Raw genomic sequence first — 23671 nt, 5'->3', positions numbered from 1 at the left:
CTCCGAACCGGTATTTCCGATGATCAGCTGTGCCGCGCGATTTAAAATCGCTAGAAAGCAGGAAATCCTGCTTTCTAGTGAATCTAAATTACGCAGCACAGCTGTTCCCTCCTTCGCTGTTCTACTTACCTTCCCAAGCCTCCTTTTTCCATGCGCAGCGCACGTTTGGCCCATACTGTGCATGTGCACGCAGCGTGCATTTGGCACGCACTGTGCATGCGTTTGGCGAGCACTGCACACACAATGTGCATTTGGCATGCACAGTGCATGCGCCAGCAGCGAACCGGAGGCAAACCAGGAAAGATTTCACCACTGTAGACTAAGGAGATATACCAAATATATATTATAACTAAGAATATATACCAAAGCAGTGGTGGAATTCAATTTTTTTTACTACCGGTTCTGTGGGCATGGCTTGGTGGGCATGGTGTGGCTTGGTGGGTGTGGCAGGGGAAGAATACCGCAAAATCCCCATTCCCACCCCACTCCAGGGGGAAGGATATTGCAAAATCTCCATTCCCACCCCACTCTGGGGCCAGCCAGAGGTGGTATTTGCCAGTTCTCCATACTACTCAAAATTTCCACTACCGGTTCTCCAGAACCTGCTAAATAGCACACCTGCACCAAAGACAAATTCCTTGTGTGTCCAATCACACTTGGCCAATAAAGAATTCTATTCTATTCTATTCTAAAATGGGTTCTCCCAACAACAAATGATCCCGGACATGCAAACAAGTCTAATGAAAAGGGATGAAGAAGAGCAAACCATAGTTTTGGAATGGCTGTGTTACAGTCAAGACCTAAACCTGGTTGAAATGTTGAAGCAAGATCAGAAAGGAGCAGTTCAGGCTTCAAAACAGCCATTTGTCAGGGATGGGCAAAAGGTCGGATTAGAAGACCTCCAAGGTCACTTCAAGCTCTAGGATTCTATGAAATATTGCTGAGTCAAAGTAAATCTTCATTCCTCTGATGTGATTTATGTGTTACAGGAAGTAGCTGGTAGCTATAATTGCGACTAAAGTTGTTGCAACCAATAATCTAATAATAATTTAATGTGGCAGTGCTTTCCCTTTCTGGCACATTGCATGTTTGATGACTTTGAAAGGCATGTTGGATGTTGACAGGTGTTTATGGCAGCTTTAATAACATTTGGTCACAAAGATACACACACACAAAATCCAAGAATCTGAAAAGGCGTAAAGTACTTTTCACAAAACATCATCATGATGACATGGAATGAATCCAGACCTTCAAGCAAAACATGTGGTATCCATACAACCCTGGGAATATGTGAAGTAGAACAGTGCCAGTCAGGAGTATAAGAAATGGTTATTTTTTATACTCCTATTAAGATTATAGTATTTTAAGAAGGCATATGAGATAAAATGTTTAAAGTTGTAAAATGCTTAATTTTATGAAGGATTAAAGAGGATAAATGCCTAATTTAGAACTTTTATTAGGGAGCAATGTGGATTGAGGAAGGACTGGAAAAAATATAGAAATGGTTAATTAAAAATTTAAGGGATAGTTTCCTGAAGGTTTTGAAATTTATATTTTGAGGAATGAACTAAGAAGATCTTATTGATGTATTAAGAGGTTTTTTAAAATGTTTAATATAAGATTATATTATTTTAAAAGGTATAGGTGATAAAATGTTTAAAGTTTTAAAATGTTTAATTTAGAATTTTTAATGTTGAATAGTTAGAAATTGATAATTGGTTTATGAAGGAATAAAGAGGATAAATATTTAATTTAGAATCTTATTAGGGAGCAATGTTGAAGAAGAAAGGTGTTTGAGGGAGGAAAATGAAATTTATCAATGTTTGTTAATGCTTGTAATATTGTTAAAGTTATTGGATTACATACCAAGAAAAAGACTCTTATATTCAGGAAGAAAGAATTTAATCTAACTGATTTTGAGAATTTACAAAAGGGAGGGTGATGAATTTGCAAAAGAGGAGTTAAAGAGAGTGAGGGAGTTTTAAACTTTGTAGTAGGTTAGTATATTTTAGCTTTTGCTTGTTAAATGTTATACCCTGTTTTTGCTCTGGGAAGTCAGGGTGGGGTGGGTGGGGAGGGTTGGGTTGGGATAAAATTGTTGATAAATATGGGGAAAATGTTACAACAAATGAAATGATAATATCAGGAAAAAAGATGTATTCAGATGATACACTGATTGATTGATTATATATGTATATATATAATATATACATATATATGTATGCGTGTTTATAAAATAAAAACTTTTTAATAAAAAAAATGGTTGTCCTAGCTCAAATGAAAATCTGTAGTATTATTATTATTATTTTGGAAAAATCAAGGTGGCTTTGTCTGAACCAAAACCAGGAAGCAGATTTACTTTCCTGGCATAGTCTGTGATGAATAGGAGCAAGGAGGTAAGGTTCTTATTTTAGAACAAATATATTGACAGAGATAAAGATGCTAAATGAGGGGATAATAAACAAAACGTTTGAATCAATGGCATCTATTAAGCAGGATAATTTTAGCTTGGAGAGTTCAATTAATGTCAGCATTCAACAAATGCCATTGGAAAGATAGGGCTGATAATAATTAGACTACGGAAAACAGCCACTGCATTTCAGCTAAATCATTGTGGTTTAAGAATGTGAACAAACGAAGGCATGTATAAGGAATGGTTTTTCAATAATCTGATATGTTTAATTGTAATGACTAGGTCAACTATTTTTAAGTCAACACAAAATCAGTAGTTACCGTATTTTTCAGAGTATAAGATGCAACTTAGTTTTTCGGGAGGAAAATAAGAAAGAAGCTGATTGGCAGGTGGATCAGCCTCCCGGAATACCCCCAATCAGCTGTTCGCAGAGGTGAATTTTAGCAACAGGTTCCTTGATTGTGAGCTCTGTGCCTTGCTTTTTTTTTTTTTTTTTTTTGCTTTTTTTTCTGCCTCTGAAACTTCTGAAACTCCGTTTCAGAAAAAACTTTTTTTCCTGCCTCTGAAAGCCTCCGAAACAGAGCTTCAGAAAAAAAAGCCTCTGAAGCTCTGTTTGGGGGCTTCTTTTCTGAAACTCTGTTTGGAGGCTTCTTTTCTGAAGCTTCATTTCCGATGCTTTTTTCAGCCTCTGAAATCTCTGTTTGAGAAGCTGGGTGGCGCTACATTCAGAGAATAAGACGCACCCAGATTTTCACCCTCTTTTTTGGGAGAAAAAGGTACATCTTATACTCCGAAAAATATGGTAAGGTATTAAACTCTTAAGCAAAGAATAAAAGAGCATCTCTTTTGTAAACAATTTTAGCAATACTGAAATTTTAACAGATAAAAGGAGATTCGGTCTTTACCAAATCCATAGCTAACTCCAGTGGTGGAATTCAACCAGTGTAACAACCGGTTCGCTGAGCGCGTGCTGTGCGCGCACAAAGAGTCCATAAGAAAAGACCATTACAAGCAGTGTTAAAAGCACTAAAAACAGCTGAGGCACGGCAATCTGCTCTGCCGCCCCAATTAGCTGGGTTTCGAACAAACAAAATAAAGGTTGGTATAGCCCGGGGGAGGGGCAGGTGGGCCCAGCTGACGGTCAGAGTGAAACGGTTCGCTCTCAGCTGCTCGTCGGAGCAACCGACTTGCCCAAACTGTACCAAATAGGCTGAATCCCACCCCTGGCTATCTCTGGTGGTTTAGGTCCAGAAAAAAAAGAGGAAAATTGCCTCAACTGGCTGATTCCATGGGGGACTTTCTACTTGGCAACTAGCTCACCTTTATGGCCAGTTGGAGCATTCTGCAGTCATGTGACTGCAATTTACAACGTTTTAAGCTGGTTGCCAGCCTTTTCGGACAGTTTCTGGCAAAAAGCACCCATATAAATGCATGGCAATGACCGCAGAGTTCATTTAACAACTGTGATGTTTGCTTAACAACATTGCAGAAAGAGTTATAACATAAGGTCTGGTTGTGTGAGCATCTTGATTTACAACTGTCATGACTTACACCAGAAATTAAGACTACCTGTAGGCCTAATTAACAGTAGGGAAGATTGAGTGGGGAATTCTGGGAGTTGATGTCCAACATCTTAAAGTTGCCAAGGTTGAGGAACATTAACTTAGAAGATCAATGGGTTCTGATAGGAAGTAATTTAGTTGTTTACATTCTTGTAAAACTTTTAATCTTTGATAAAACTTTTTCAGATGACCCTGTAGTTTCTGGCAATCCAGTCCACTCTTGCTAGTCAATTGACCCCCAGAGCATAAGATCTGGCTTCAAGCAGACCCAGTTCTGTAAGGTTAAATTACTTTAGTCTCTAAACACACCCTGTGCAAAATGAACTTCTTACCAGAATGCGTCTATTCCTTCTAACTGTTCTAGAGACGCCCTGAAAAACAGGACTTCTCTAGACACTTCATCTCTATGGATTTATTTGACCATACCCATCAATGGCATAGAACCAGGGGTGGTCTGCTGGGGGTTTGGGAGAACTTCTAAGATTCTGTGCAGTTTGGAGAACCCCCAAATCCCACTCCTGGCTGGCCCCGCCCCCTCCCAGAAATCCCTATGCGGCCAGTTTTGGATGCAGGCAAGTGCAGGGCATGCGCGGAGGCTCATGGAGGGCAAAAAACAGGCATACTGGAAGTTTCGGAAGGCCTCCAGACGGCCTCCAGAGGCCATTTTCACCCTCCCGGAGGCTCAAGAAAAGCCTCCAGAGCCCGGGGAGCGCAAAAACACCCCCCCACACCATGGTGCAGGAGGCTGACTAGGCCACGCCCACCATGGCCACACCCACCCAGCAACCAGGCAGAGTTGCTAAAATTTTTGAAGCCCACCCCTGCATAAAACTAGCAAAAAGGGACGATCAATGATCCCTGATTGCAAGTTCTCTGCCAGGAGTGAGATTGTGAAAGTGGTAGGAAGGAGTGAGTAAAAAATGACAGCCTCTCTGCTTTGTAATGACTCGGAGAACTGAAAAAAATATATGTTGGAACCTGCAACACGTTCTATAAATTTTAGAGTCAAAAGGCTTGCAAAAATATTGGAATAATCCTGTTTTTCCTCAAAATGCTAACCTATCAAAATAGCTTTCTGGAGGTAAATCGTTGGGGGCAGGAGGTGATCTAATCCTATTACCTTCCAGGAGGCTCCAGAGAAAAATTGCGGTTCACTAGATAGTTCTGTCCCTAAAACAGGATGTTTTGTATATATCTCCTGAATAATAAACCAGGTTAATCAAAGTTATAATGAAATAAATCAAGATCATCTACTAAACAATTAACTAAAACACTGCCTTGCACGTTCTTATAACAGCTTATTTCCTACATTTAAAAAATACTTCATTGCATCTTTAAAAAAAAATAAACTCAAAGAGCACATTTTCCTCAATGATAACTTGAACATTATGTGACACATATTAAACCTCAGAATATATTATCTGTGATTTAGCAGAACTTGGATGTGCAAAAGTATAGGTCTATTTTGTCCAATATCAGCTTTGATGTTCTCCAATTCTGAGTAAAAATCTAAGTGAAAATCTGCAGAGATTAAAGTTTCCTTAAATAATACTGCAAGATAAAATGGCAAAAGAGATGAAGACAAAGATTGTAACTTCTTTATGATGGCATCGAAGCCTTCCTAAATTTTCACCGTGGTTGAGAAAATAGCCTGTTCTCAAAAAAAAAGTGTAAATAAACTAATTTGAATCATTTACACCAGAATTTCCCAGTACCTTCAAAGTCTTGGAGACTCCTTGATGCCCGCGTTGATGTAATCTTTAATCATCTTTATTTGGTTAAAAGTGGATTGCAGGAACAGTGAAATGGCATCTCTTCGAGTCTCTCTACAAACAGAGACTTCATTTTATAATCAGGATGATAAAGGAAGCTGATGAAAAGAAATAGCCCTCTTTCTGATGGGTTGCAGCTTCATTCAGAATAATGCCTTTCTTTGTCGCAGAGTTTGTTGCTTTTTCATTTTAGTTTGTTTTTCTCTGTAAAATTACTCACCTTTTCTGGCTTCAGCTCCTCACATAATGCTGTTCCTATTGGGGTTTTGGGGGGCAGGTTGTCCTGTTGGGTGGGGTAGAAGAGGACATCTAAAGTCAAATTTAGCAGAAGATCTCAGCCCCAGGTTTGCAATTCAAATAAATGCGATTTTATACAAGAGCAGGAGTCCACCATTCTTGGATGCTTCAATTTGTACAAATGGACTTGGGTAAATCATGCTAGGAATAAACCATAATATTTTTATGCGGGATTCGGTTATTTTCTTTTGCAAATCCTTTGTATGCATTAACTATATGTTAATAAATAGGAAGCATTTTAAGGTACATCACTCTCAATGCAACATATCAACATAACCAAAGTGTAATTTGACTCCTACCTCAAGGTCCTGACAGTTTAAGAAAAAAGAAAGGAAAATTTTGTGAACTAGAATTCTTCTGTGAATTTTTTTTAAATAGAAAAAAAATGACTTGTTTTAAATACAGATAAGCAAAAAGCTAACAAAATGGACAGCAATGGTCTTGAATGAAATAAAATAAGAAAAAACACGAACATCAGGAATGCTTTTCTCTTAGCATAATGTCCAAATTCTCCATAAATTTCAGAATGTTAGAATTCTCAACACCTTTTTGTGCGAGTTCACTTGACTTGTAAACAAGTTATTGGCCAACAAAGTGCAGAACAGATTGTAATCACTTTAACTTACTCTCATCTGATCCTTTTTATGCACCTCCAGCTTCTCACTTGGATGATTAGAGAAAATGCTGAAATGGGTGTCAACAACTGAAATTATTTCCAGTCAGGGCCTTTTCTTGAATGGGCACCACACTTTGACTATAAATTTCTTTAGGAGGGTTTTGGGGTTGGGTAAAAAGAGGGACAAGTGGCTCAGTGGCTAAGAGTCTGAGCTTGTCAATCGAAAGGTTGGCAGTTCAGTGGTTCGAATCCCTAGTGCTGCGTAACGGGGTGAGCTCCCGTTACTTGTCCAGGCTTTCTGCCAACCTAGCAGTTTGAAAGCACATAAAAAATGCAAGTAGAAAAATAGGAACCACCTTTGGTGGGAAGGTAATAGCGTTCCGTGTGCCTTTGGCATTTAGTCATGCCGGCCACATGACCACGGAGACGTCTTCAGACAACGCTGGCTCTTCGGCTTTGAAACGGAGATGAGCACCGCCCCCTAGAGTCGGGAACAACTAGCACATATGTGCGAGGGGAATCTTTACCTTTTAAAAGAAAACCCACTAAACAGGTTAACTCAGCCATGCTCACAATCCTGTGCAATCTAAATATGGCAGAAAATTCAGTATTTCGCCCACTGGGAACCTGGTGTTTAAGCATTTTGAAAAGTTTCAGTTCATCTGAGATTTATTGGAACATCTCAGAAAAAACTGTTTTTAATCTTCCTAATGTACAGCCCACTATATTTTTAAAACAAATTTTCCACATCATATCATAATGTTCGTGATGTTTTTTAATCACTTATTTAAAGAACCATTTTAACCATTTTGGAAATGTCCCAGGCTTGAGATATGTTTTTCTTTTAAGCCTGGAATATTTCTAAAAGTGTTGGAATAATGTCCAAATATTTCCAATAAAGTTGGAAAAGTGTTTGACCTAAAAATAGAGCATTTTGAATTTAAAAGATTTGATTTATGACAGAAAAAAACACATATATTTTTAATGTGCCAAAATCTTAACAAAGTCTAATTTTACTTTGCAATATTGAAGATTAAAGACATGTTATTTTTAAGACATATAGAGAGAACAGCAAAAATCAAATATTAAAGACAACTAAAAGGCATGATAGATTTTGTTTATTACATTTTTAAGTGCCTGGTTTATAAAGTTCATTTTTGAATGAATGGTAGTTCATCTGTTGTCACTTCCACTACCTGCAAATGTAGGAGAGTGCAAAGCAAAGTTCATTTAAGGACTGTTGGAGAGAAGATATTTTTGTCTTAAAGGCCTAAGGAGAAAAAGGAAGAGAACAGTGTAACAGAAACAATGACAAAATAATTCTTATTTAAATTATAAGAGAACACATGCAAGGTTGGAAAAATACAAGTACACCTCAGTGACCACACCAGTTTTAAATCTGTCAGTCAAGTTTAATTCATCTTAAAGAAGTAAACTACATTGGTATATTTAAGACAAACATTTTTTTTTCTATGCACACTATCCACGGGACAGTCCCTTTTCCAAAATAACTACTTTTTAAGAGTCCCAGAAAAGCACTTTTTCAGAAAGTTTTCCCAATTTAAAAAAAAAAAAAAACTTTCTATGCTTCCCCCCACCCTTTATTTTTCTTAAATTCATCTGAGAAGGAAAAAAAAAACATAAAATCCCCAAAACATTTACATTGCAAGCTATGTTCAAATGCATAAATTGATATATACCTAACCAATGTATCGCAACTGTGTTTTTTTTTTACTTAGTTCACTTTTTGTTCATCAATAAAAGAATATAAAAATCTTGTTCAACAGAGTGTTAAGTGTATTAAAATAGATTTGTATAGTACTGCACAGTTTCTCCCGGAGTTGTGAAAATGGATAAAAGGGCTTTGTGTGCTGCCTCCTGGGGGGTAGCAGCTTCCAATCCATCAAAAAAAAAACAAAATAGCTTTTTTTCGGCACCGTATGAGAGGCGAAGGTGAGAAGCCTCACCTGTGGCACGCAAAGACAGAGCCTGGTTTTTGACAGAGCTGAATTCAGGGCGCCATTGAGGAGGGGCAAGAACCATCTTTCTCACTGTCCTCAGCACTTATATTTTTGGCCATGTCTACGAGTCCATAGGCTGCCTTAAAAAAAAATTTAAACAGCCCCAATTCCTCTTGATAAAAAAAAGTAACCTTAACCAATGCTATTAAAATACTCTGCTACTTTCAATTTAATCTTTATTATATCCCTCAGAAAAAACTTTAAATTTCCCCTTCAACCCTTGAATTCTGAAATGGTGATCCTTTGGAAGCAAAGGAGAAACAGAGCTATAAAATGGAAAAAGCCACACTGACAAGAAACTCATTTGCCCATCAACAACTTCAGAGGTTAAGCCTCAAGGCGCTAGCATAGGCTATCTGACGACCTATACTGGGCCCAGTCTCAGCTTGGTTGCTTCAGGAAGACTAGCTAGTGAAAAGTCAAATGAAATATAGGCAATTTTCTAGCATCTTCTCGAGCTAAAGCTAATGTTTTACACGTGCTCAAATTTAACAAAATTATAAAAAGAACATTTTAAAAAAAAGTTTTCACAATCAGATACCCCCCCCCCCAAACTCCTGATATATCCAATAAAAGAAATGACCACTTGAGGCAGTTTATTTCCTGTCTTGTAAATTTTAGCAGATAGTTCTGCAAGTAAGGGGAGGTAAAAACAAAAAACCAACATTTTTCCACATTTCCTATTTTACAATAAAAATGCAGTACAAAAGAGTTAAGTTTTTTGGCATATCATTTGTACTGTTTGGATAAAATAAAAAGCAGCAATAATAAATATTATTTGCTTTCTTCTTTCAAAAAAAAAAAAAGGAGGGGTTCAAAATCAGCCATGTCTGTTGCAGGATGAGGTAAAAAAATTAAATCAAAATGGCAGCTATGAAGTGCAATCAATACGAAACAGATGAGCTCTGACTGCATCATCCTAGCTGCCATCTTGACTTTTTTGACCTTATCTATGGACAGTCCTGAAAGGAAACCCCCCCAAACTAAAAAGATCCAACTGATTAAAATATTTCTCACTAATATCATTGTTAAACCTTGAACAACAGCAGAATCCCCCCCAAAAAAACATCCCCAATGAGAAAAATACATCAATAGCAAAATAAGTTAAGAGGACCCGCTAAAATGAAGGGTTTTTACAGGCATTAATCTTTCAATACTTCAGAAACGCATATACAGAAGCCTCAGCATGAAAATACTTCAATATTTCACTAAAAATGGTAAATTTCATACATTTTTATTTAAATATCTGCAATTATAATACTGAAAAGAAAAAGATTTGATTTTGAAGGCTCTGAAAGTGTCCACAAATGTAACTCTTCTCTATAGCCCTGAATGAAAACGACACTTGATCCTTTTTAAAAAAAAAATCAGGAATCTATGCTAGTTTTTTTTTTTTTTTTTAAAGAAAAAGTCACCATTTCCCATTCTCGGTGCCTGTTTCTATCTATCTATCTGCGCTAGCACACTAATGGTTCACCTTTCATCCTATTTTTTTTTTCTTCCCAAAGGGCAGCTTCTTTGCACCTCTGCAAAGGAGGTGCAGCCCCCCAAAAAAGAGGCAGGCCCCTTCCGCCTCTCCAGGTCGCCCGTCTTCCATTGACCAGAGACGCGGCATCCTTTTCTGCATTAATTACATTAAGGCCAAATCAACCAAACGAAGAAGGGAAAGGGAGGATTGTAAGCACTGAGATTCCCAGCAATGAAAAAAAAAGGAGGAGGAAAAAATAATGACATCGAGCTGCCAAGGGTGGGGGGGGGGAACTCAATGGTGGGATAATTATTACTATTTTTTTCCCCCAGCACAACTTTTAGGACATGGAAGAAGACCAATGTCATTTTCTTGTTATCCCAGGGTTTTTATTTTTCTGGATGCATCTTTTCTCTCCTTATGCCTGCATGCTCTTAAAGCGTTCTTGTTGGCTGGATTGGTTCTCTTCTGAAGAAAAAAGTGTGTCTGTGTGGGGGGAAACCCACCAATCGGGGGCGGGGGGGAAGGGCGAGGGGAGCCCCTGTCAGTTGTTGCCCTGTGTCGACTGCAAGGGTTGGGGAGCAGCGGCAGCCGAGGCAGATGATGGTTTGGTCCAGGGGACAGTCAGCAGGGAGGAGGAGGAGGTGGTTGTTGTTGTCATGGTAACCTGAAGCATCTGCTCATTCTGTATCAGTCTAATGAGAGTTTTGAGGTGTTCCAGCGATGATTGAACCCCTTTCTGCTGGGCCAACAGGCTGTTTTTGAGCTCTAGGCATTTCTGTCAAATTAGAAATGGACAGAGTAAGAAACCATCCACAAGAAACAATCAAAATATCCCTCAGCAAAGAATAGAATAGAATAGAATAGAATAGAATAGAATAGAATAGAATAGAATAGAATAGAATAGAATAGAATAGAATAGAATAGAATAGAATAGAATAGAATAGAATTCTTTATTGGCCAAGTGTGATTGGGCACACAAGGAATTTGTCTTTGGTGTATATGCTCTCAGTGTACATAAGGAGAATAAAATACATTCATCGAGAATAAAAAATACAACACTTAATGATAGTCAAGGTTACTAATAAGCTATCAAATCGTACTAGGAAACAAATAAAAACAGTATAAATTGAAAGATACAAGCAACATGGTTATAGTAATAAGTGGGAAGAGATAGATACTAGGAAGGAAGAGAAGAATAATAGTAATGCAGTCTTAGTAAATTATTTGACAGTATTGTGGGAATTAGTTGTTAAGCAGAGTGATAGCATTCGGGAAAAAACTGTCGGGAAAAAATGGACGTCATGGAGGGCCTGCGACCAAGTTAGTTGCCCTGCGACATCCTTATGGCCAGAATATCAGTCAGGGCACTTAAAAACAGATTTCCCTTCCCTTTCCTATTTCTTCTTGGTGGCATACCTACATAACTTAATACAGAGATTGTTTTCCAAACCAGTTTCAATCTGAAGTAACGTACAGTTTATTAAGGTCACCTTTATCTAACCGTGACTGATTTCCTCATGAAAGAAAAAACAGGATAGAAATTCCACAAATAAATAAATGAGCACAGCCCACTCTGGTTATTGTTTGAATGGGAGAACTGGCGGGATTCTAAAAAGGGAAAGTAAAAAAAAAAAATCATGTATATTATTTTTATTTTTATTAAAGACATTCCTATTGCACTTGGAGGCTCACGGGGAATATACACAAAAGAAATCAGAAGGTCCATGATGACATATTAAAATACAAACCCAAACTAACATGTAACAAAGAAACCTGCACAAAAATAAAGCAATAAAATGGAAAAAGAAAAGTTTGTGCTACATGTAAATTCAGAGGACACCTCCTGGGAAATTTCAACCATTTCAGCCATTTCAGGAGGTCAGCAGGGAAGGGGCCAACTTGTCTCTACCAGAAATAGTTCCACAGCGCTGGCACAGAAAAGCAGCACCTTCTCACTTCAGCCACCACCAGCCTCAACGTCTCAAAAATGTGGGATTTGCAGCAGTTTTCTCCTGGTTAGTCTAGTACTGGTTGGAGTAGATGGTTCTGCAGGTATCTGGGTGCCAGTCTATAAAAAGCGTTATAGGTCAAAAACAGCACTTTAAATTATACCTGGAAACTGATCTGCAGCCAGTGTGGAGTCTACAAAACCAGTATTATATGCTTCCAGTGCCAGTAACTGAAAAGCACATGGATTTTGCACAAATGAAGTTTTTGAGTGGTCTTTAAAGGCAGCCTGAAGCAGTGCATGGTACCATTGTCTAACCAGGTGATAATGAGGGCATGGACGATTATAGTCAGATCCTACCGCCAGAGGTGGGTTTCAGCAGGTTCTGACCAGTTCTGGAGAACCGGTAGTAAAAATTCTGACTGGCCCCACCCCCATCTATTCTCTGCCTCCCAAGTCCCAGCTGATCGGGAGGAAATGGGGATTTTACAGTAACCTTTCCCTGGATTGGGGTGGGAATGGAGATTTTACAGTATCCTTTCCCTGGAATGGGGTGGGAATGGAGATTTTACGGTATCCTTCCCCTGCCATGCCCACCAAGCCATGCCACACCCACAGAACCGGTAGTAAAAAAAATTTGAAACCCACCACTGCCTACCACGTGTGCTCACATTTTCAATTCCGGGTGAACTGGATTTTACAAAGGCAACAGCCCACTCCTGCCCCTAGTCCTTCTTTTCGTTAAACTAGACATACCCAACTCCAGAACTGTTCTTTGTATATTTTAGCCTCCAGTTTCTTAATCATCTTTCTTGCTCTTCTCTGCACTCTTTCTAGACTCTCAAGATCTTTTTTACATTGTGGCGATCAAAATGCAGAAGGGCAGCTGCAACGGGACTCAACAGAGAATGCCATAAACTGCTCTTCGTGATTTAAAGGAACAGATACTTTTCCTTTAAGTACTTTTGTCTTGCAAAGTCTTGTTTTCTTAAAATTGCTCTTGAAGGAGCAATGTCTTTGGCTACCATCTTCTAGCTTGCCTGAAATTCGGAGGAACCTTCCCATTTGTCTCCCGCAAGCCTTGAGATAAGAAACAAGCTAGGAATTATACCTTCATTGCATTATTAAGAAAGCATTCTTTTTCCTCCAGCTGTCTGTGTTCTCCTCTTAATTCATTGCTCCTCTTTAATAGCTTCCTCTTCTCTTCTTCTTTGACTGAAAAAGACATAAACAGAAGCAATGAAGATAATGACACTTTCTACCAAACAGAGCAGTTAAGCAAATGCATCTCGAAAGAATTGGACAGATCCTTGGGGGCAACAACTATGGGTGATGCAGAAGAGGCAATGGCCTTCTCTACTTCAACATGATTTTTCTTGACTTGAGTCAAGCCCATTTCGCATGGCTGCCAGCTTTTCCTACCTGACATTAGCCAAAGACTACACGACTTCGCAACTAACAACAACAAAAAATCTCCAATGGGCCAGCCAGCCAAGATAGGAGTAGCCCCATCCTCCAAAATTGTCCCAGAGAAGGATGAGTGTTATTCTGGAGAAGGGATGAGGCTGGAGTTCTCTCAAATGAGAAATGGTTCTATTACCACAGGTAAAGAAGCTTAGCTAATTACTATATGGTGTCAATCAGCTCAGCTTTTCAATATGACTGGAAGCTAATTACTATTTAAGGCATGTCAAATTTTTGAACTTTCAATTTCCAAGCATGAGGGGTGCTCAAATATTGTGACCTGCCTTGGGGATTGTAAAGATATTTTGGTTACTTTAATATAATCTAGATGCGCTTGGTAAGTAACTGCATAAATATCATAACTTTTTTAACATTTTATTTGTGTCAATTTGCTCAGCTTTTCAATATGGCTGGAAGCCCAACAATAGGATAGGAACAAGAAAAATGTCAGATCTCAATCCAGTGCCCCCTTTGCATGCAGAAATGATCCAGACAATATATTCCCGATATATAAGAGTCTATATAAACAAGACTCTTAGATCCTTCAATGAACCCACATTTTTTCTCATACAATTCAGTGGCTGCAATGAGATCAACAAGAGAATGCAAGTTAGTCCTCACTTACCAGCTGCAATTGGGGCTGTCGGTAAGTGGCATGGTCATTAAATGAATCATCATAGTACCAAGCCGAAATCACAACTTTAGTTTTGCCGAGATTGTTAAATCACAAATCACCCACAGGCATTAAGTGCAGCATCACTTTTCTTATCAGAAGCCAGTTGTGAAGCTTGCAAATGATGATCACGTGATTTTGGGATGCTGCAACCATCAGAAACGCGTTTGCCATTTGCCAAGACCCTGAATCACAATCATGTGACTGCAGGGAAGCTGCAACAGTCCCATGTCCAAAGGCGGATTGTCAATCAACTTTTCAGCGTCATCCTAATTTTGAATGGTCAATAAATGGAGCAGTTGTGAAGCGAGGACTACATGCATAATGATCCATTCCATAGTCGGCAAAGAGATTTCCCAATTTCAGGCCACTGACCGATTGATCTATATACATGTATATGCTGTCACTTTTTAGGATTCCTACTACCGGGAAGGAGATATAGAAGTATAGCCAGCCGCACAAACAGGCTGAAGAACAGTTTTTATCCGTGGGCTGTCAGAGTCCTGAATGAGAAATAACATCATAACTACATAGTATGATGGACTGCAGAGCCGGCGCAATGTGTAACATGTTCACACTGGTGCAATAGGGCTGGATGTTTTGTTAAGATGATTTATTGGGTTTGGGATTTTCTGTCTTCACTGTGAGTTGTATTGTGTTGGGCACTGAGGGAGCTCAACCAATCTCATTGTACATATGTTGTGCACTGACAATAAAGATTTGATTTGAATTGAATTGAAGGACAACATCTAAAAAAGTCTAGAAAGTGCAAAAGACGTGAGAATTAAGGTAAAAATGAGCAAAAAAATGTTTCCAAATAAATAAGTTAGGAAGACATCTGAATTCATCCACTGTCTCGTCTGTCTCTCTCCAAATAGTTTTGTCTCCAGCGTAAATTGTGTTAAGAACAGCTGCTGGATAAAACTTCTAGTCTGACAATTCCTGTTACATTTAGATGGACACATGCCTTCGGAGAAGCTTGCAATCCACCCCTGGGGTGACTCCAATTTTCAAGCTGCTGACATTTGAGAAACACTATCTAATAATCAATCACTTCAGCACATACCTGTTTTATGAGTAACGTACGATTGCACCACAGCCAGAGTTCCGGACCAGGGGATATTGTCATCTTTCTTTAACACCTACAGGTTTCAGATAATAACAGCTTTCAGCAATTCAAGGACACTATATTTGTGAGCACCTCATCATCTCCTCCCCCTGAGTTTTCTTAATCAAAAGTTGATCATATAAGAAATACCCAACAGTTACACAAAACTGGCTCCAGTGGCTTGCAAAATAAGAATTAATGGGAGATCATATAGAAAAAAAATGTAAACACTCCCTTTTCCTCTTTTACTATGGAGAATAGGAAATTATCCTCTGTTTTATCCATCTAGCAAATATCTCCCCGAGCTACTGAAACTGGTTGCCAGCCACCATATATGCAGGGCTCAAACTGCATAAAGACACTGAGCGTGTCTGTGTTGACAATGAAATACTTTGTCGTTGTCATAACCACTAAAGGTATATTTTGCCTTGTCTCAAAAGAGAAAATTTGCTTCAAAAAATCTAGGAATGATAACCTCTCCTCAGATATCCCTGTGAGAAGCAGAGAGCATAAAAAAAAAAAGCTGGAATCTCTCCTGCAAATTTTATTTCCTACAGAGGTAGCCCCCGAGTTATGTCATGTGACCAACCCAATTTTACGACCTTTTGTGGCAGTTGTTAAAGCGAACAGCACAGTTGTTAGGAGAACCAATCGTTTACTATGGATGTGTTTTTGTCCCAAAATGGAAGCAATGCTGGTTTTTGGCAAAACTGTCATAAAACATAATCATATGATGTTGCAGGATGTTGCAAATAGCGATAAATGCAGCTCAGTTGCCGAATGCCCGAAGTGTGGTCATGTGACTATAGAGCGGGAAACTGCTGGAACTTCAAATCTGGATCATAAGAACCCCTGAAGTAGGGTCATTGGAACTTTGAATGGTCACTAAGCGATCGGTCGTAAGTGGAGGAGTACCTGAATTCTCCATGGGGAAAACTTAAATTTCTATAATTCAAGAAAGGTGTAAGAGAATATTTATTATTTATTTATTTGGTAAATTTATGCGGCCACTCACTTCATATATTTGTATATTGAATATAGTACAATATATATAATACTACTACACTTGGAGATATCCCGTGTCTTAAAATTGGTGAGGGATTCACAATTATATCTTTTAAGTTCCTGTTAAAGGTATTTAAGATCTAAGATTTCTCTGCAGGAATGCTGTGTTTTTATTATTTTTTTTCCATTTTTAAACTCAAATATATAATTTTCGAGTTTTGCTCTACCCTTTAAAATAATCTACCAATATATTAAATAAGCAAATGAATGAGGGAGATTATTTTTTTTTTCACTGCTTTGATTGTGGCAAATATTTTGCAGGTCTGTCTTGATTTATTTATTCTATTTAGGAACTGCCCATCTCTTGACAGAGTGTGAGATTATTATTTAATAATCATATCTGAAATGGCCATGGGAAGATTTGTCCAAAAAATCAAGACAGTGGATATAATGATGCAATTGAAGCGCCTTTTGATATGCATTTGAAAAGGATTCTGGTAAATACCAGGCTATGCAAATTGATATAATACGGATGTTTTCTTATAGAAGAGCAATCTAGAATTTTTTGGAAGAAGAGATATTTATCAGTTTTTCTATCACACACTACTTGTTTTTTACATGACAATAATTCTAGAGTAAATAAATCCTAAAAATAGGATTAAAAATAAAAATAGGATTTATTTCGTTAAAGAAAGAGCAGGCATCCTTCAGAAACAAATGTTTACGCCCATCCGTAGAAAGTGGAATAACGATTATTTATTTTACACAATATTGACAGAATGAACAAGATATGGAAAATATTTTTGCAAATTATAGCATGCAAAACATTTTAAATCTTCGTTGGTTCCAAGTGCAAACTTCCCGTTTTTGAGGCTGACTTTGTTGTTTTGAGCAAGTAGCAGCTGCCTTTTGCATTTTGGAATAGGATTTTCTGATCATATTGGCAGTCTGGTGGCTAAACAGCTCTGTTTTCCACTCCAAATACTCTGTTTCAACTCCAAATATTCTGTTTCAACTGGAGATATGAAACATCGGTTACTTCTTCACCAGCTGATTAAAGGTCAAGGTTCCCCTCGCACATATGTGCTAGTCGTTCCCGACTCTAGGGGGCGGTGCTCATCTCCGTTTCAAAGCCGAAGAGCCAGCGCTGTCCAAAGACGTCTCCGTGGTCATGTGGCCGGCATGACTAAACACCAAAGGCGCACGGAACGCTGTTACCTTCCTACCAAAGTGATCCTTATTTTTCTACTTGCCTTTTTTACGTGCTTTTGAACTGCTAGGTTGGCAGAAGCTGGGACAAGTAACGGGAGCTCACCCCGTTAAGCGGCACTAGGGATTTGAACTGCTGAACTGCCGACCTTTCAATCGACAAGCTCAGCGTCTTAAGTCACTGAGCCACCGCGTCCCCAGCTGATTAGGAATCTTATAAAGGGAGCATGGCTATTGAGGTCATAGTTTACCTTCAAATGAGAAAGTAAGTTTTTGTGGCAAAGATGAATCTATCATACAAGTCTATCTTATCAAAATTAAACAGAGTTCACCTCTCAGAGATCCTTTGTTTAGTACCTGCAGGGGCCAAATAGCTCACCTTTTCTTGGCACTTGGGACAGACCCATACTCCTTTCGGAACGGTCTTCAAGGGAGGATCCAAGCAGCTGAGGTGATAGGCCCTGGAGCATGTTCCACAAGGTTGTAAGTTGGCACCATGCTTGCACGCTGTACAGTATTCCTCATGGCTGACCTCATTCTGAAAGATGGCAAGGGTAAAGTTGAAGCAGTTCCTCAGAAGCAGAAATAAGCATCAGTAGACCGTCATATCCCTCAACATTTCACTAGCACACTTGTTTATTCATGAGGGGTCCTTGGTGCTCTCTGAGCTGGGTTGTTTTCTTGCAGATGTTTCTGCTAGCATTCATGATGTTACCTAGTTTGGGTAATGAAACATCTGGAAGAAAACAAACCAGCTCAGAGAGCACCAAGGACAGTGGTGAAATGCAGCCGGTTCTATCCGGTTCGAGCGAATTGGTAGCGCCGGTGGCGGGAGGCTCCGCCCACCCGCCCGGACGTCATCACGTCCATTTTTGACCCTCTACGCATGCGCAAAAGGCTCTGCGCAAGCATGGAGGAGGCACGCACGCTCACATTTGCGAACCGGTAGCGAAGGTAAGTGGGTTTCACCCCTGACCAAGGACCCCTCATGTCAACCCTGAGCTACAAATACTCTCTTTTATTAGTGCGTATTTATTCACAAGCTTTCCTCCTAGGATTACATCAAAGATCACTACCTAATTACCACTATGCTTTGCAACTAAATATGAATGTCTTGAGGCAGTGTTCATCATTCTGAGGAACAGGGAGTGAAAGCCACTGCAGGTAGTCCTCAACATACACCAGTTCGTTTAGCGACTGTTCGAAGTTACAACGGCACTGAAAAAAGTGACTTACGACCGTTTTTCACAGGTACGACCATTGCAGCATCCCCACGGTCATGTGATCAAAATTCAAAAGCTTGGCAACTGGTTCATATTTATGACCTTTGCAGTGTCCCAAGGTCACGTGATCGCCTTTTGCAACCTTTTGACCAACAAAGTCAATGGGGAAGCCAGATTCACTTAATGACTGTGGCAAGAAAGTTAGTAAAATGGGGCAAAACTCACTTAACGACAGAAATTTTTTTGGGGAGGTGTCAATTGTGGTCATAAGTCGAGGACTACCTGTATATTGAAGGTTCCCAGTAACATGGCTGCTTTAATGTTTCAAAGAAGTGTGCTTTGTCCATATCAACATACTCTGCAAATGCCTATGTCCCTCAGATGTTTTAATCAAGGAAGAAATCTGGTGGCCCTGATTGACAATGCAATGAAAATGCCAATTTAGCACACACACAACAGCTGTGAAAGATGGAAATTACACACTTGGAATTGTGATGAAAATTAATCAAACTAGAATTGCTTCTGTTGCATTGTCCTAATACGTATAGAATGCAATATTAATCTCAAAATGAGAACTTTAAAGGATTTTCTTTCTTCTTTCTTTTTTTAAAGATAATCATCTATCTTTGCTTCTCAGAATGATAAAGGAACTGAAAAACCATTTCAGAATGGAAAGTCTGCAGCATTACAGTTTGATTAAATTATTTATTATTATTGATTGATTGATTGATTGATTGATTGATTGATTGATTGATTGGATTTTTCAAGGTTGCCGGATTCTGAAAAGACACTGGGCAATTGCAGTATTTTAAATATATAATTTAAAAATACGGTTAAAAACCCACGTGCCCAAATCAAGCAGGAGAAGATACAAAAGTCTGCAAGCAACATCAAATTATTCAGAGTCTTGTATGAGCATAAAGATAATGGACAGTGTTGATCTTTCTTTTTCTTCTAATAGTCGTCCTGGGAAAAGGACTGAAGCTTCAAGGCCAACCAAACTGAATTAAACTCCTATTTCATAGATACACTTACAACAAAATATCAGAAGAAAAGTGTAATTGTAAGGCCGGGAATAGCAAATGCCTTCTTATTTATCTTTGCAAGCCACTAAAGGACCTTTTTGGAGATTGAAGCCTGAAATATAACTGCTGAAAAAATAACCCCAGTATCTCAAAATAGTGTGTCAAATTAAATTGTTTTGCTAATCTACTGGCAATGTTAATTACTACTAGGAGAATTAAAAGTGTATTCACTTTTGAATTCATATATTTTGCAGTTCAAAATAAATGTGGCTTACTAATTTGGCTTTTGGCTTTTATAGAAAGATAAACATAACCAGGGTGGGTTCTAAATTTTTTTTACTACCAATTCTGTAGGCGTGGCTTATTTTGTGGGTGTGGCTTGGAGGTCATGTGACTAGGTGGGCGTGGCTAGCTGGTCAGAGTCATTTCTGGAAGGTCCTCGCACTTACGACCAGTCCTCACACTTACGACCCGACTTATTTGTTTGCTTTTAACACTGATCAGCTGTAGGATGGCCCTTTGAAGCCCCGCGGCAAGAGTTTAAACAGTTTTTTCCCTCTAGTCATCAGCTGGGACTCAGGAGGCAGCAATAGATTGGGGGTGGGACCAAATAAAAGGTAAGAATAACGTGGGTGGGTGTTGGGGGGGGAGGGCGGGGGGGAGAACCGGTTCGGTGACATCATATCGTCACCGCTACTGGATCGGCCGAACCGGGCCGAACCGGGAAGAACCCACCACTGAACATAACGTTTTTATTACAGAAACGATTTCATGAATTTACTGTTTTGTTTTAGATTTAGGCAAATTGTGATTCATACTAAACCATCAGTTACATGGAATAGCCAAGTGAGACTGAATAAACCACCTCTGTCTTCCTGAAACGGTAAAACAACCTCTCACTATCCAGCTTCAGATGTTGTCCTTAACCATCTATGCTGGAGTAGTGACTAGATTCTGGCAAATCCAATATCTATGTGTTTCTCTATTTTGGCAACTTTAAGAAGCGTGAACTTCAACTCCCAGAATTCCCCAGAGGAGGAAGAGGAGGAATCCAATTTAATGTAGCCTCGGGTCCTGTCCATTTTATGAAGCTTTTCCCAGCTTATGATGCTGCGAAAAGCCCAGGTGCCTCTTGAGTCAATGGAAGGTGTGGATCATGGCAGTAAGGAAAGTATTTTGCAGGGCTCACATATAAATTACTCTTCGCAGGGAAACATGCTATGATTGAAACAGTCTGTAGTAATGGACAAAAACGTACCTTCCAACATGGATCCTCATTGGCTGGCATTGTGAGGAAGGGCAAACACAGGTTAGTAGAAGTGAGGTTAGATTTGCAGCTTAGTGGGTGGCAGCTAATCAACTCAACCTGCATTTTCTTCGATTTACATTTTTCCAACCATAACAGTGTTTTTATCCAATTTAGCAACTTTAAGATGTCTGGACTTCAACTTCCAGAATTCCTGAGTCGCCGTGAAAAAAACTGATATACAATCTCAATATATTCCCCATTTTTGTACGATTCCTGTTTTGGAACCATGGAAATTATACTCAGTGAACATCCATAAAAGTAACAGGTATAGGTTGATCAGCTAGGATTATGAAAGATAGCAATAGCACTTAGACTTATATACCGCTTCACAGTGCTTTACAGCCCTCTCTAAGCAGTTTACAAAGTCAGCCTATTGCCCCCAACAATCTGGGTCCTCATTTTACCCACCTTGGAAGGATGGAAAGCTGAGTCAACCTTGAACCAGTCAGAATCGAACTGCTGGCAGTAGGCAGAATTAGCCTACAATACTGCATTCTAACCACTGCACCACCAAGCTCACCACCAATTTTCTCAAAAAAATTAGTAGAAGAAATGAGAAATGTGGCAATATATAAAATAAGATATACATAATCCCCTGAACTACCACACGAAAAAGCACCCCATCCTGGAAGCATTTGTCCATGTTAGGCATAAGATTAGTTCCACTTGAATAACACCAAAGTTCCAAAACTGAAGGTAACAACAAAGAATTGAAGATTTGATGGTAATAAAAACAACAACTGTGCGTTTTATCTGTGATACAGTCTTGAGTGCAGAGTTTAGCAACTGCCTCATTTAGCAACAGTTCGAAGTTAGGATAGTGATGGAAAAAATAAATTTTGTGACCAATCCTCACATTTATTACTTTCACAGGTAAGCAAAGTTAAAGGGAAATTGTAAGCACAGTTTTTGGTTCACTTAATGACCACTTTGCTTAATAACCAAGTTGATCATCCCAATTGTGGTCACTAAGCAAGGATTACCTGTGCTAGGGTTCTGTTTTCTTTCTAAATTTTGAGAGTTTGTCCTTTTTTTCTCTTGCTAAAAAATTTCATAACTTTCTACTAGAAGCAAAAATTACAATTTCTAGTACAATTGCCGTACAGCTAGGTATTACTAATGGTATGATGATGTCTACAATACAAACATCCTAACAAGAAATTACAATACTTATTCAAACAATGTTATTAGAATAAAACAAAAACTACCAGTTTTTCCAAAAACATTTGTAAGATCACTAACTTTTGCTATAATTTTACACATTTAGGGATCAAGTTTCAGATATACAGCAACGCAGCTATATTCCCGAGTAAAATTTTTTAAAAGCACTTCAAATCTATTTTCTCTTGTTCCAAGTTTGAAATTTCTGCCAGATTTCAATCTCTCTGAAATCTAATGGCACATGGGTTACAAGCAGAAGAGACTAGAATGTACAAGAACTATTTTATTCATGTGTTTGAAGTGCTGATCTTCCATTCAGTAACTTGAAGAGCTTACCTCTTGTGGAGAGGAAAAAAGGATTGTTCAAATAATTTGATGCAAGGCGTTTCCGCTGAAAAAGAAACAAAAGTCCACATATTTATATGAACGACAGCTCTTGCATCTATTTCTGAAAAATCCAAGTAGAGTTTTCTTCTAAAAGAAGTTAACCCAAAACTTAAATGCATAGTACGTTAGTATGTGTACGTTTGTGAAAAAAACATGAATGTTTGCAGTTTTATTGTATTCTTTTTAGATTTAGTCAATTAGTTTGAATCAATGTGTGAGCAATATTCCTCTGTTGTGGTTGTGCAGTGACAGTAAATGGGTCAAATTTCTTTTGGGAATGACTCATGGCCCCCCAGGGGATTTATTCTCGATAAGGAAATGCTGTAGGACAGGGGTGTCAAAGTGGCGGTCTGTGGGCTGGATGCGTCGGGTGCAGGCCACCCCCACTCCAGCTCCACAAAGGGAAAAACATCACAATACATCACGTGATGGCAACGTGAGGTGGTGTGTTTGACACCTGTGCTGTAGGACCTTCAGTTGAGAATATCAATATCCACAGGATGTGTTGTGGCCCGTCAGCGGCCTGTGAAGATTGTAGCGGATTCTGACAGCAAGGAGGCTGGTGTGGTGCTGCACCAGCAGCCTGTGCAGCTGGCACTCGAGTCAGACAATGAGGAGGCTGGAGAAGATATGGTGCCAGAGGCAGGGATTCAGTCAGGGCCTTCAGAACCTCCAGAAGCTCCTTTAAGTGAAGAGGACGAAGAGGAGGAGCCTCTTCTTGATGCATGGGCGCGCAGAGTGGCCAAAAGGCAAGAGTGGCTCCTCAGGAGGAGGTCTCCTCGAGAGTAAAGCTTGGGGCTAATTGGCCACTCCCTTAGCCTATTTAAGGAGGAACGCCGACTGAAGCAATTTGTAGGGAACAACTTTAATTCACTCTACTTCGCGTTTGGATTCTCTGAAAATTGCTTCTGGGCTTTCTGCCAACCTTAGTAAGATTGTGATTACTTTATCTTTGGTTTCTTGTAAGCTGTTAAGAAAGTTTATTAACAGCCTTTGTTTTGAAAAAG

General features: G+C 39.1%; 1 protein-coding gene across 1 annotated transcript in view; it reads right to left on the bottom strand.

The window, feature by feature from the left end:
- Window positions 1–10693: 10693 nt before the first annotated feature.
- Window positions 10694–23671, bottom strand: part of PHF21B (PHD finger protein 21B) — a 191068-nt gene continuing 178090 nt past the window's right edge. The window contains exons 8-13 of the mRNA XM_070947479.1: window positions 22614–22668; window positions 21066–21088; window positions 17939–18097; window positions 15304–15379; window positions 13212–13315; window positions 10694–10927 (exon numbers count right to left, since the gene is read on the bottom strand). Of these exons, the coding sequence (XP_070803580.1) occupies window positions 10694–10927; window positions 13212–13315; window positions 15304–15379; window positions 17939–18097; window positions 21066–21088; window positions 22614–22668 (651 nt within the window). The remainder of the gene's footprint in view (window positions 10928–13211; window positions 13316–15303; window positions 15380–17938; window positions 18098–21065; window positions 21089–22613; window positions 22669–23671) is intronic.

The sequence above is a fragment of the Pituophis catenifer genome, unplaced genomic scaffold (assembly GCF_029215685.1).
Source record: "Pituophis catenifer annectens isolate HBS135680 unplaced genomic scaffold, rPitCat1.0.hap2 SCAF_7, whole genome shotgun sequence".
NCBI classification, from domain to species: Eukaryota; Metazoa; Chordata; class Lepidosauria; order Squamata; family Colubridae; genus Pituophis; species Pituophis catenifer.
This window is presented reverse-complemented; position numbering and strand designations above follow the sequence as displayed.